Here is a 14,192-nt window from a genome sequence, read left to right as displayed (position 1 = left end):
CGTTGCGGGGCAGGGGGACTGCAGGCATCCTTCCAGGGCTAAACAAGGGTCGGGCGGTCCAGAAGCAGAGGCGCTGGGTTGCCCATCGCAGGGGGCTGGCAGCAGCGGGGTGCAGCCCGGCTGCCTCAGGGGGGGCCTCCAGCTGCTGCTGTAGCATCTCAGCTGTGATGGTTGGTGGGCAGCGGTGCACTGGTGTGACAGCCGGGCAGCGGGCGATGGCCGGCAGCATGGAGGTGGAATGGTCTCTGCAGCCGCTTTGCGAAACACTTCTGCTTGAAGCTCATCCAGGGGTAGAAAGATTGTTGAGATCGTGAACAGAAGTCTAGGCGTTGAAAGTAACAGCTTGTAAGAGCTCCAGCTTGTGTACAGTATGCTGTTTATACAGTCTCTGGTGAAGAATAAAAATGTAACACGAGAACTAGCTCTGTCTCTTGTTATTCCAGGTCCGTGTCTCAGGGGAAGATACTGAAGAAGATGCAGGCACGCTGAAAACTTCAGAAAAGTGAGCCATGCGTCCTTCTGAAAGCTGAAAAGTAGCCTCCTGATAGGGTCATGAACCTAAGACAAGTCTTTGTGTCTCTACTGATGTTTGGAGTAGCTGGTCTACTCCTCTTCATGTATCTGCAAGCTTGGATTGAAGAACAACATACAGGTGCAGTAGGTTTTCTCTCTTCCTTTTTTTTTTAATGTAATTGCATCCATTATTGAAAAGATGACTGTAAAGTCCGTGGAATACATGTGGACATTTGGGGGGAGTCCCCCCATTTGGCAGTAGAATGGCACTGAAAACAGGCTGGTTTTAATTGCTACACTTCATGTAAGTATTAAGAAATTTCTTGAATCACACAAAAAGATGCCCCCAGCTACCTAATTGTATTGTATCAGCTTCCGTTGCAAAAGCAAGTGTTGCAAAAGCATATTGTGTATGCGTGAAGCCAAGCAAGTCCAGTTTAGAAATAATTCTGTATGACGATTTTCTGTGGGTTTTGTACATTATATTCTGTGTGGCAAAGCAATTTTTGGAGAATTACTGCTATGTCTTGTAGACAAAAGTGGTCTTCTAAGCAACAGTGCTCATGTGGAATCATCCTACCCCATTTTTGGGTTGGTTTTTGGGGGTTGTTTTTATTTTTTTTGAGATGGAGTTAGATACTGGATTTAGAAGACATTTTTTACATACAGCACCAGAGTCACATTGCAACTTCGGGTAAATCTGTGTTAGCATTGGCTCAGGATTAGACTTCTGAGTTGAATTTGTGTTCCCTGTTTACCATATTTTGGTTTGCACCACAGGTTGATCTAGATTCCTTTATGGATGAAACTAAACCAGGCTATTTACCTCAACCTCTAGTGGATGCTCAATTCACAGCACCAGTCTAGAGTTAGTCTGAAGTAACCCCCCCCGAAATGTGTATAGGGTGGATGTCAGTAAGGTCCGTAACACCCACTGGTTTGCTCTGTAGTTCCCCTTCTGTTGTGCCATGTTACTTGGTGGCATATCCTTGATTTTAGTTGTATATACTTGTTTAGGGGTTTTGAGGTTTTTTGTTTGTTTACTTTTTAGGGTTTTTTCCCCCATTAACAATACGGAATGTTCCCAACTTGTTAAGAAGTCCTGACTTTTATGTCCTCTTGTCTCTATTCCTTAGCTTCCATTTCCTCTGTAAAACTCCTTCCTTATAGTATGCTGATACCATTGTGAAGAAACACATCTGTAAAACCGCATTAGTGTTCTGGCTTTATTGATCCGTGCTTTTATTCTGTATGAGCTGTTAGGCTTCAATATGTTTTAGAGAGCAGTGGTGAGGGGGGAATCTGGTGCATCATTCCCGCAATTGTTTGGCAATGACCTTGAGGTTTTGTTCAACTAAGTGCAATGATCACAACATTAATTTCGTCTTGTTAATGTTTCTGGTGTGGTCCATGGTATTTACAAGCTTGTATTAACAAAACTGTTAAAAAGGTGTAGTATAGGTCCCCTTCAGAAAGGTTCCCTTGTAGTCAGCTGTTGACACAAGGGTGCTGGCAGAAACACGGTGCGCTGGGGGGGAGCCCTCCTTGAAAATGTCTGCTGTTGTAAGGAATGTTAAGGGCAGATACCCTTGCTTTCAAGGTAGTTCAGGAATGTAGATGATGACTGTAGATTATTGATTTATTTACTTGCTGACATTCTTCACATTCCTTGCATCTTTTCTTGTGCTGTAATTAACTTTTCTTTCCTTGCAGTGCTCCTTGTTGCTATTTCTCACTGTGTTTTTTCCACTCCTTTCTTTTGTCTGTATCTATCTACCATTAAAAAGAAACAGGAAAAATATAATAAAGGGTGAATTAGAACATACTGTGTTCTTTTGGGCAAGCAGATGCTTTCTTTGGGGTTTTCTTTGATGTATTGCCATAATCTTCTTCAGGAGAGAGGTTTCTCCTTGTACACATAAGTCATTTCCATGTGAAAACATTTCTGTAATAAAATGGAAACTATCAGAGAATAACAGAATGGTTAGTGAGCTTAAAGTGTGACTGCAGTTTTGAGTGCCCTTTTATCTCACTGGACTGCTGTTGTGACAGCACTTCAGCAAGATCCAAAAAATGAATTTTGGCATTCTCTACAGTCCCTAGGTCATACACGTCAGAAAGAGCATGGAGAAAATAATTCTTTGGTGTCTGCTCTTGCCTTTTCCAATTTAACATGTAGAAAGCCATTCTTTTTTATTTCAAACACCTGTATTTCCTCTAAACCTTCTTCAGCTCAGTTTTCTAATGTTCTCCCCCTGTATGATGCTTAAGAATTGATACGAAATAAAACGTATTTGCATATTCATTATATACTTTAGTTATGGGCATTTTGCACTCCTTTTTTTCTCTTCTGCTGTGTTTTTCATATTGCCATGTGTTGTGCACTGTGGCTTTTTTGGGGATGAGCTGTGTCTGGAGAATCCCAAACTGACAAGTATCTTTACAAGGATTTTATGTGCTCCTTTAATTATATCACTAGTTGCACAGCTGTAAGACAGTTAGTTTTAATCTGCAAGTGGCTGAGCATGTGATTTGATGTTCTATTAAGAAATGGAAAGTGCACCTCGTGCTTCTCAACTGCCGTGCTATGAGCCTGTAGAGACAAGTGTTTGTTGTTGGCAGCACTATTTTTATCTTCCACGGAGCCCTGCTCAAGACCTACAACATTTATGTTTGCATTTGGTTGCTGAAGGATGGAAAGTTGGCTGTGTCTGAGTTTAGGAAAGTATCTGTTTTGCACCAGTGAGGTGCTGCTGCTTACCACCCCATTCTTCTGAATATCTGACTTGGAGCCTTTGTAAATCACAATCACTGGAAGAGATACTGCATTTTGCTAGATTGTTGTTTGTAATGTTCACAGTTATTTCTCAGGCTCTCCTAGCTGTGATGTGAATGATTCCCAATCAGAAGTAGATTTTGTGGGGAATTGGAAAATTGTATGGTAATACCCTGCTCCTTATTAGTATTTGTCTATACTGCTATATTAAAGTCAGACTATTTACTTTCATAGTCTCCATTCTCATTGCACCTTTTCTCTTTCTTGCTGTTCATAACTTTTCACACTAGACCTAATGCCACTTTTCTGTCATAGTTTGACTTCTCTTTCTTCTCTTCTTTCTACTTGCTCTTCACATCTCTGAGATCTCAACTGTGATTTGATTCCCCCATTTGTCTTATTTTCCTCTAGAGCTGATCTTCTCTAAGCATGTTTTTTTCTGATTTACTTTTGCAGACTTACCTCATCACTCAAATTTATCCAGCACAGGAACACCTTCACTAATCTTTCATCCTGTCGGTCTATGTCAGATGCACCTGCAGGCTCAGCAGCTGGATGCATCTCTCAGCACAGCCATGTCTTCTGCTCTCTCCCACTGTGCTTGGACTCTTCAGATTATTTCTTGTCGTGTTCATCAACCCTATACCTTAAAAAAGAGAAAATCTTTCATTTAGAGATGTCTAAGAAACAGCTGCTACCTACATGGTGGTCCTCTCTGATGGCTTTTCAAAGACGTTAGCAGACTGAGAGAACAGGCAGGTTTCTTGGTTTGGCTCTGTGCATGGAGCGTATAAAGACAGGATGATATATCCTTACTTAGATGTAGAAGAGCCCTTCTGTTGGGTGTCTTCAGTTCACCTCAGTGGAGTAGTGGGGAATAGAGTTGTTGAGAACAGTCCGACGTGAGTGTTAACACATACAGACTTTATCTGGCTGAAAACTTAATTGATGTCAACATTGATAATATAATGTTTATGGAGCACTTCAAGTTCTCCATATATAAATATATTAATTTATAAATTCATATATGTAAATGAAGCTTGATGTGAATTCAACTAAATCCTGCAGCTTTACTTGACAGTTCTCCATACAGTCTTGCATTCTTCAGTGAAAGCATCAAATAATGTGGCACTGATTAAAAAGGTATTACTATTTATTACATGCTTTAGTTATTTCCAGCACTGTTAATCTTATACAGGGGAAGCAAACTGCTGGGTCTTTCAGAGTTGATGTTGAGTTTTATACAATGAATCACCTAAATTAGGGGGGTGTGGGGAGCAATGGGCACTTGCATTTTAATCCTAATATGTTATAGATGTGAACTGGAGTTTTAAGTTAGGGATTCTAATTTTGTACTTTAAAACTCTTCTTTGGGGGGGGGGCTGATATGATTTAGTGTGACTAATTACTACAAAATAATCTGCGAATATCTTTGTGAATAGATCTGTATGCTGGGCTTGTGTAGTGTTTTGTTGTGTGTTGGGTTTTTTTTTCTCCTCTTAAACTTTATGTAATTCTTTTTTGTGAAGCATGCCTAGAAAATTCATGGTTATGAAGACTACTGCAGATTTTCATGGGGTGCAGTATGACCACTAATGTGAAGAAGGCTGCACTGCCTCTGTCCTCCCATAGATTTCTGGTTCCTGAGGGTGAGAAAGTCTGCTGCTTCTCCTTCCCAGCAGCTTTGTACCTCACCTTAAGGATACTGGGATTTTTCTGCATGCTTTCTCCTCACTTCGCAGGGTACCAGTTTTGTAGTAACCTGTGGGTGCCCAGGCATCCTTCTGCAGTCTGTGTGCTTTCCTGCAGTTTTGTGCATCCAGCTCCTGAGTAGCTTCATCACACAGAGTTCATTCCCATTCCTCAGGCCACAACTCTTGTTTTTGTGAAGAATCAGAATAAAAATTCAGATAAAAAATCCCATTTTAAGAAAAGTTTGAAATTCCATGAACTGGCATGAGCTTTCTCAATTTAGATGGCCATTGCTGTAGCCATCCACACTGTATCCATACTACTTGGTATAAGCAGGTGGGCTTTTTTTCCCCACTTGGCCAGATTTGGTAATCCAAGGGGATCTTTTGGGTCCTTTGGTAATCTGGTGAGATATTTTGACTCTATGGAGTGAGCCTTTTTCTTATCTTGACGCTCTTAAGTAGCAAATGAATGTGTGCATACATACAGTAAAATTTAGTCTTAGCTGTTTGTGTGGGTTGATTTTTATTTAAAACTTGCTTAAGTGGAGCATCATTGATGTGGCTTAAGGAACAGTTCATATGTAATGGATTACAAAGGCAACTGTTTACACAGAAGTCATAGTTTTCCCAGACAGTCTTCGGTAAATACATTAAATTAATATATTTGTAGAAACCAGGTTTGTAAATAAAGGAGAAAAGGACACTGCTCAATAATGTTTATTAATCATGAATAATTTAGTTCTTTTAGTAACCTTGAAATATTTCTGTTGTCAAAGTCTTAGATAGTTTATGGGAGTCTTGCTGACTCTGCTGGAGAACACCACTGGTATGACAAGCAAATCTTCCTGCTTACAATGCCCAACTAGTGATGAGGCTGTTATAATGAGGCTGGGTGTGTTCAGGTTTTACCCCTCTGGTCAGAATATGCTGTCTTCTCTGTGTAAAGTGTTTTTGTTTCTTTGCTTTTTTAAAAATCTGCCTCATTATTGAATTGAAGCACAAGAGAAAGAGGATTCAATAGGATCAGTAAATTCTGGTGAGCAGTTATAGAGCTGTTGAAGTCCCAGAAATACTATAAGATTTTATTAGGTGAATTTCACCATATAACATAAAATGGGTTTCCTTTTTTTCCCCCCTTTAAGTGGATGCAAGCTGTAGGGAGACAAGAATTGTCTTTGCACAAAAAAAATTATATTAAGAAACAGGTAGAGATTGATACTTTGTCAAACCATAATGATCTAAAAACATAAGTAAAAGCTAAATATAAGAAACGATGGTTTTCAGAGCTGGTGATTGTAGAGTCTCACCCTTTCTTCAGCAGTTGCAAAACCCAGAAGCTTTAAGAAAAAGAAGTTAAAATTTCATATTGCAGCATATAACATTTAAGGCTGTATTTATCTGTTTGTGAGGATGTTCTTCCTGGGTCTGGCTGTTCAGCAGCCCTCAATCTTGCACGTCATTCATTTTACTTTTATCATTCATATAGCTAAATTGCATCTAATTTTAGGAATCCTTCTTTCTTAAAAGAGATTCCTGCCATGCTGTTTTCTTGAGGGTATTGTGGAAGAGTATTTCTGAGTTGGTGGTATGTTTTAATCCTTTGGTATTTAGCTTCCATGTTCCAGTGGTATAAAAGAAACTAAATGGGATGAGTTTGGGGGGGCTGCTCTCAGCTATATATTCAATAACATGTTTGAGCAGAAGCTGATGACATTTTGTTTATTATTGTGTATAAGCTTTTGACAACCTGCCCAACCTTGTTCATACCTAGACCACTGTCCTGGTTTCAGCTGGGATAGAGTTAACTGTCGTCCTAGTAGCTGGTACGGTGCTATGTTTTGAGTTCAGTATGAGAAGAATGTTGATAACACTGATGTTTTCAGTTGTTGCTAAGTAGTGTTTAGACTAAAGTCAAGGATTTTTCAGCTTCTCAAGCCCAGCCAGCGAGAAAGCTGGAGGGGCACAAGCAGTTGGCACAGGACACAGACAGGGCAGCTGACCCAAACTGGCCAACGGTGTATTCCATACCATGGGACGTCCCATCTAGTTTAGGAACTGGGAGTGGGGGCGGGGAATCGCTGCTCAGGGACTGGCTGGGTGTCGGTCGGCGGGTGGTGAGCAATTGCCCTGCGCATCATTTGTACATTCCAATCCTTTTATTACTACTGTTGTCATTTTATTAGTGTTATCATTATCATTATTGGTTTCTTCTTTTCTGTTCTATTAAATTGTTCTTATCTCAACCCAGGAGTTTTACTTCTTTTCCCGATTTTCTCCCCCATCCCACTGGGTGGGGGGGAGTCAGTGAGCAGCTGTGTGGTGCTTAGTTGCTGGCTGGGGTTAAACCTTGACAACCACAGAGGTCTACTCCTAGAAAGGTATAACACATACCTTAATTGTACTGAGGACACCTGAACATACTCTTTCTTGCCTATTTTCAGATAGGACTTTCAAAAGAGGCTCCTATAACTTTCTTATATCTATAGGTATGTAACTGAATTTGCTTCAGAATTTGTATTGTAACTACTGCTGGAGGGCTTTTTGGATTGATAGTGGAACACTTACGAAGCAGGGTGTCCTCTTTCCTGGGAAGGCTGCGTGTTGGTCATGCTGTCTTCAGAATGCTCTTTTGAATTGGGTATGAAACATGTATAGATAGTCTTCACATTGTTTTCCAGTTATTCAGATCCTTGGAGCAGAACATCTGGATGATGTTTGGAATATGATTTTACATGGAGCCCTTAGCAATCATTCTTTCTGTTAAGTAGTTATGCTTTTTTTTAGAAAATATATGAGTTATTCAACTTTTGTTTAATTTTCTAACAGATGTGCTGTCATTGAGTGAAGTGGTCAGTTTCTGGTTATTGTCCACCATTGTTGTTTCTTTTAATAACTTACAGTTCATAGCACCTCTTCTGTTCCAGAAAGTCCTTTACTTAAAAGCTGGTCATTCAGGCAATGAAGCCCTGTAGTCTTGTCTGTTCAGTGCACTGATTATATCATGCAGTATCATTTAAGACATACATATAGCCTTACAAAGCAAGAATGCTGGAGAGGTAATTTCTACTTGGCATGTCATAATTTAGAAGTAATAGCAGAAAAACTTTGAGATAAAAGTGTCTCTGTTCCTGACTTGTTCTGTTTTCCTTAAGTGCGCTGCACATTTTCAGAATAGCAAGTGGTTGTTGCTGGAGTACATTTAAGGCTGCTTAACTCTGTGTCTGATGTTGAACTGCTTTGATATGTAGCCTGATTACAAACAGTCCTGTTAGAGCATGTGATGTGGTCTCTGCAAAATTCCAAGGGAAACCTTTGGATTCTTACTAGAATTAAATTAGAATTTCTGGTATTTGTTTTTAGTGTGTGTATATACATATATGTATGCATGTATATTTACTTTTAGTATCCTCTTTATTTCACTTCTTTGTGTAGGAGTAGGGACTGCTTGTAGGAGAAATATTTTAGACAGAAACCTATCTTCTCACCGCAGTCAGCTATTTGGATACATGGGGATCAGTTTACATGGAAGAATTGTTTCGCTGTTCAGTGTCAAGAGACTTTGTTTCTGTCTTTTTGCTTCCATTTTACTCATTTGGTGTTACTATAAACAGGTTATTGCTATTAATTAGGGATAATTCTTGATAATTTTGCAACATCTGTGAAATAAACATTTAAAGATCAGGAGGATGACAGGTTACAAGTAATGGGAGCCATTTCAGTGTACAAGGGATTAATGTCCTATAGATGACAGGTATGATTTAGCTGGAAAAAATGTGATCTATATCTCAGAGCAAAAGGCTCAAGGAATAAGAAAATTCCCTTTAACTTTTTTTTAAACGTGGAAAACCTGGTTTTATTTTTGGTTCTTTTTTTATTTTTAAAGGCAATCATCATGGCATGGCAGCATGGAGATTAGCTAGGCTTTCAAGTTTGGGTCCCTGCTGCCTCAGACAACTGTCTTGCATACCTTTTTGTATTTTTTGTTGTATTTATGTTAATGGCTTTTTCAAAGAAAAAGCGTGTTTCTACATTTTTACAGTATTTCTTTGGAAGGCATTTCATAATTTCATAATTGTCAGTTTGAAACTAGGAAGATTCATGTCACATCATCATACAGTGTTTTCTTTTTCAGCTCTTCCAACCTTGAGCCTTGCGGCTGTATCTGTGGGAGTGAATGTTACTGTCTTCAGCCACAAGGGAGAGTTAGTTGGGTACTATCAAATGCTATGTTTAAACAGACACCAAAAAACCCCAACCCAAAAATCCTGCCAAAGTTTGTTCATTTCTATCCAAAGTTGGGGTCAGTGACCAAATCAGCTTAAAGGCTTCTCTTTTTCGTAAAACTATAAATATTCATTATTCAAGAAAACTGCAAAATATGCTGTATTTTAAGCATTGCCCTTTATACAGATGAAACTGTTCCCAAGCGTATATGAGTCTCACTTGATGTAAAGTGATGGGGAATAAAATATCACACAGATCCATTTGTTTTGGATTTTGATTGGTTTAATCTTGATTTAGCGAAGATGTGCAGCAGTATCCTGTACTGCCTGGAAAGCTGTAGTTGGCAGCAAGTGGCAACAGTATTTTTCAACCTAGAAAATGTTATGCCCTACAGTAGTTCTTTAGGAACTCCCACTCCTTCCAGTCCCACTCATATCCACCAAAAACGATTGTTTCCTTACTACACTGAGAGCCTCCCCACAGTAACAATATCCAAGACTGTCATTGGCATCTATTAAACCTGTGTGATACCTGCTAGAAAATAAAATTTGTCCCTCACAGCTTTGTTGTTTCAAATGATTTTGTTTATATTGACCATGCAGCTTTTTATCACACAATCGTGGCAGAAATTCACAGTGCATAACTCTAGCAAAATCAGGCTTAGTAGGCACAGTTTTTGTCTCTTAATTGTCTGGCTTCCGAGGAGCTACACTGAGCACCATCTACAAGGGATGATGACAGGTTATCAAAATATCTGAGGAATGTAGAAATCTTCCTTTTCTTTGAGATGACTAAGGATGCTGAGCAAAGAAGATTCAAGACTTCACATCACCTATTTAATAATAATTTTCCTGAAGCTAGCCCTTTCCAAACTAATAATACTTTTTTTTTTTTTTTTTTGGCTCAGGGATGCTGCAGTGCAGAAGCTCCTGGAATGGCAGGGGTGGGATATGGGGTAACTGGTGTTGAGGCAGTGGTTGTAAGGAGTTCGGTTCACATGGACAAAACCTGCTGTGAGCCAAGCAGACAACGGGGAGGAGGGGAGACTCCAAGAAAGTCGTTGGCTTTGGAAAACTGAGTTTCTTGAGAAACAGAGATAGCAAGGCAGTACTTGTCTCCTGGCGAAGAATTTCATTGCCCTAGAACGTAATGGATGATGGCCTAATAGCCACAAAATTTGACATGCACCTTGGGGGACAGCTTCTGCATGTCACGGACACTGGGTAACATCCAGAAAAGTAACTAAAGATCAGCAGCCTAAGGTTAAGAATAGTCAGAATCAATATTAAATTTCACTGTGAGCAAATGCCAGGTGAAAGAAGAGGAGGTGTTAATTGATTTTATATTTAATGTGATTGGAATGGAGCAGGTCATTTCAGTACCAATTATAATCTAGCAATAGAAGAACTTGCCCAGCTGTACGTACGTATGTAAGGGCATAGATGGAGGAAGAAGCTGTTAAAGGTTTGTAATACTTCTGCTACAGATATATTATAATCTAGGCTTAATACAAGCATGCACTTAGAAACAGCTTGGTTATTTAGAGTCATGCAGTTGTGCCCTATGTATGTGCATATTGCCTTTTGGTAAATTATTTGTAAGAGAAAAGAGGGTTTGGGGATTTTTGGTTTTGATTATGATCAACTAGGGAGATGTGGTGCGTGAGTTCCGTTAGCTGCAGCTGGAAGCAGTCAGTTGTATTAAATAGAAACGGGAAAATATCAGTGCCTGATGTTTCACCATTCATCCACAAAATAGCTCTGTTAAGGAATGAAAATATGTCTAATAGGAAATAATAAATGTAGTAAACATTGTGTATGAAGGCAGTTTTCTCTCTACCGTTGATCATACTTGATATTCTTGCTTAAACTTGTAAAAAGAGCAGACAAACCCTGGGAAGAGAAAGAAACACAGTTGTTCCTGAGTTGTTGCCAAAACCTCATAGTTTTCTGTTGTTCAGAGGTGTATGCCATGAGAGGTTACTTTGGCTTTGCATAGCCATACTGTGTTTTCAGAGAATGGTATAGATAGGAGATAATGTTATGTTTAAAAAGAAAAGTATGTTCCTGCTCTCATACTGCTGTTGATGGTTCCCAAACATGCATCTGTGCAAGCCTTAATGTGAACAACAGTCTTGCTTTCTTGGATTAGGATGAGGGCCATGGATCTCCAGTGAAGACACCCGTTTGCTGTGATGTGCAAATGGTGTTGTCTCTGCATAGCTGTCGGTTGCGGCGTGATTCCCACTGTTCTCGTTTGCTCAGGAAACTGTCCGCTGCAGCCGCTCTTGGCAGCATTTCAGTGGGAATGAAAATAGAGTGGCATGTGTGCTATGCAAACTTCATGGGAGGGTCAGCTACTCCATTGGAGGGGACACAACATCAGCTCCATGCTCATGAGGGACACAAACAGTAGAGTGCCAAAAAGCTGTTATTGATGGGGATTGGCAGGGGAAGGGCCACAAGCTCTGTCCTCTGTAGAGGGCTTTGGAGACAACAGTGGAGTAAGAAAAATGGTAGCTCTTTCATTAAATGGTGGCTACTAGTCATGGAAGCTTTTGGTTTCTTCCACCAAATATCGCTGAGCCTTACTGCTTTTCAAATTTATTCTTCCTGACTTTGGCCTCACAACAGTGGCAGCTGAAGGAGAGGTGTTAGTTAGCAAAAGCTTAATAAAGCTGGGTCAATAGAATTTCACTTTTTGCTCCTCTAATCTATGCAAAATTATTTCTTTATTCCTGGAAAAAAATTTAGTGGCCAAATAATGCAGTGGAATCTGTGTTGCAATAATGTTAGCGTATTCAAAAAAACATACTACGGTATATTAAAAGTATTACAGTACACTTTTCAAGTGAAGCATGGCAAGATAAACGAAGAAAACACATCTAGCTGTATTAATTTTATTTTTGTTTTTCTATTGTATTCAAAAAACCACTACGGTATATTAAAGTATTGCAGTACACTTTTTAAGTGAAGCATGGCAAGATAAATGAGGAAAACACATGTAGATGCATTAATTTTATTTTTGTTTTTCTTTGTTTCTGGCTCTTTCTTGCTATCATTAAAGATTCATTAATGCACAGTATGCCTTGTCCACTACTGAGAGCTAATGGGCTACAATCTGTTGACACAGGTCATGACACTTGAATTGTGTGTAAAATGCAGCTTGTTACTTTAAACATGTTATGTACATAATTCATTAAATGTCATTGATTTAAGATGATTCTGTAATTGCGGTCAAGAATTATGGTACACTTTCCAGAAAGATCTGCAGCTCTGTTCTTGATGTAGGGCCAAACAATCAAGACTTTTCATGAACTTTGGTTTGATTTATAAGCTATTCAGAAACACTCAAGCTGAGTAGCTGCACAGAACAGTTATTAATAAAGATGACAGAAATTTGTTTTCCTTAGAAACTGAAATTTCCATAGGAATATAAGATCCTCAAGATGTCTAACCTTTTCTGCCTACTAGCAGTCCTCTAAGAGGTCATTGAATACGTAAAATACTGGCACTGGGGAAGAAACAAATCTGTCATGTTCTGTGATGGGAAGGAATGAAACAGGGCAGGCAGGTTGGTAGAGGGACTGGAATTTACATGGATGTGTTTTTCTCTTTTTTTACTCTTTTGCTGTGGGAGTTGCTGAATTATTAATGCAATAATAAAGTCCATTTGATATGAATAGACTTCTAATCACTAAAGCAATTACTTGTAGGAGCAAAATCATTAGAGTGAGAGTTGGCTGACTGGCCCCTGATTAAGTGATACCCAATGAAGCAACAAAATGTAAAAACAAATGTATTTTTACAAGAATAATTTGATGATTTTTCCTCTTCCTCTGTCTGATCTTGTGTCAGAGATTTGGTATTGCAGTCTTGGGACTGGTGGCAGAGGGAAGATGATAAATGTCTCTCAAAAAACCCCCCGTTTTGCCCCTGACTTTTAAATTAGTTTTGTTGGATTTGAGGGGCAACACAAAGTATATGTGAAATACAGGAAATAATATGGACATGATTATTGTACTTTATGGATTTATTTTTTTTTTATTTTCTTTATCCTGTTACAGATGGCAAAATTAATTTCACACTACTTCTTTTCGTTTACAATCTTTCACTTCAGTGTGTCTGTTTTGAAGATGAACAGGCAGATGAGACTGGGCTTACGTAGTCTGAGGTAGTTGCAGTGAGGTATAAATACTTCATGATTTATTTAACCTTTGAGCAGAAATTCCTTTCTGGTGGAATTAATCTGCAAATAGCTGAGGTGTGCTACCTCTTAAGTTATGATTGATCATGCAATATAACGGAACTCTATTGGCATCAGGTGTAGGACTGATGTACATATAAATATAACCTGGATAAAACTGCCAGATGCTGACTGATGGGTGGGTTCAAGGTATTCTAGGCAAGTAGAGTCAGCCTAGCCTCTCCAGCTACCAAAATACGCATATTGTGCAGCTGGCATTAATATGCTGTAAATAAAACGTAGTCGAATGACATTTGGGAGTCTATTTAGGCAAAGACTAGTCTGTGATAACCAATGCCACGTTACAAATAAATAATCAACTTTCTTGAAATTTAGAGGTTAATCTTGGTATTTTAAATGGGCTAATCCACGTGGACTAGTATCCACTTAAGGCAATCTTATTAATTACTTGGGGGAGGTAATCTGCTTATTTTGCAAATTTTTGCCATCCTTTCAGCATTCATTTGTGCCTGAAGACCAGGTGTTTCCTCTGGGTCAGAGGACTGCCAGGATATCTAACTCCAGAGCTGGTAGCACAGCACCTTTTTGGTTTTGTCCCTCCTACAAGGGCCAAAGATCCAAGAAAGGATCAAAAAGGCTAGTTAAGTCTGTTCAATAATGTGTTTCTTGAAGTTGACACATTCACTAACAAGTGTACTTTGTTACCACCTGAGGTAAGCCATAGAAAAAAGAGAGATTCAAAAAATGGCAGAGAAAAGCAAGTGGTTTCTTGATCCTTG

The 14,192-nt window shown here is 39.2% G+C and overlaps 1 protein-coding gene across 1 annotated transcript in view; it reads left to right on the top strand.

Moving 5' to 3' along the window:
* The first annotated feature begins 552 nt into the window (after window positions 1-552).
* The window catches only part of CHST9 (carbohydrate (N-acetylgalactosamine 4-0) sulfotransferase 9), an 86,701-nt gene continuing 73,061 nt past the window's right edge, over window positions 553-14,192 (top strand). Inside the window, exon 1 of the mRNA XM_010574349.1 lies at window positions 553-652. Within this exon, the coding sequence (XP_010572651.1) occupies window positions 553-652 (100 nt within the window). The remainder of the gene's footprint in view (window positions 653-14,192) is intronic.

This window comes from Haliaeetus leucocephalus, unplaced genomic scaffold (assembly GCF_000737465.1).
Source record: "Haliaeetus leucocephalus isolate CR32 unplaced genomic scaffold, Haliaeetus_leucocephalus-4.0 Scaffold428, whole genome shotgun sequence".
NCBI classification, from domain to species: Eukaryota; Metazoa; Chordata; class Aves; order Accipitriformes; family Accipitridae; genus Haliaeetus; species Haliaeetus leucocephalus.
This window is presented reverse-complemented; position numbering and strand designations above follow the sequence as displayed.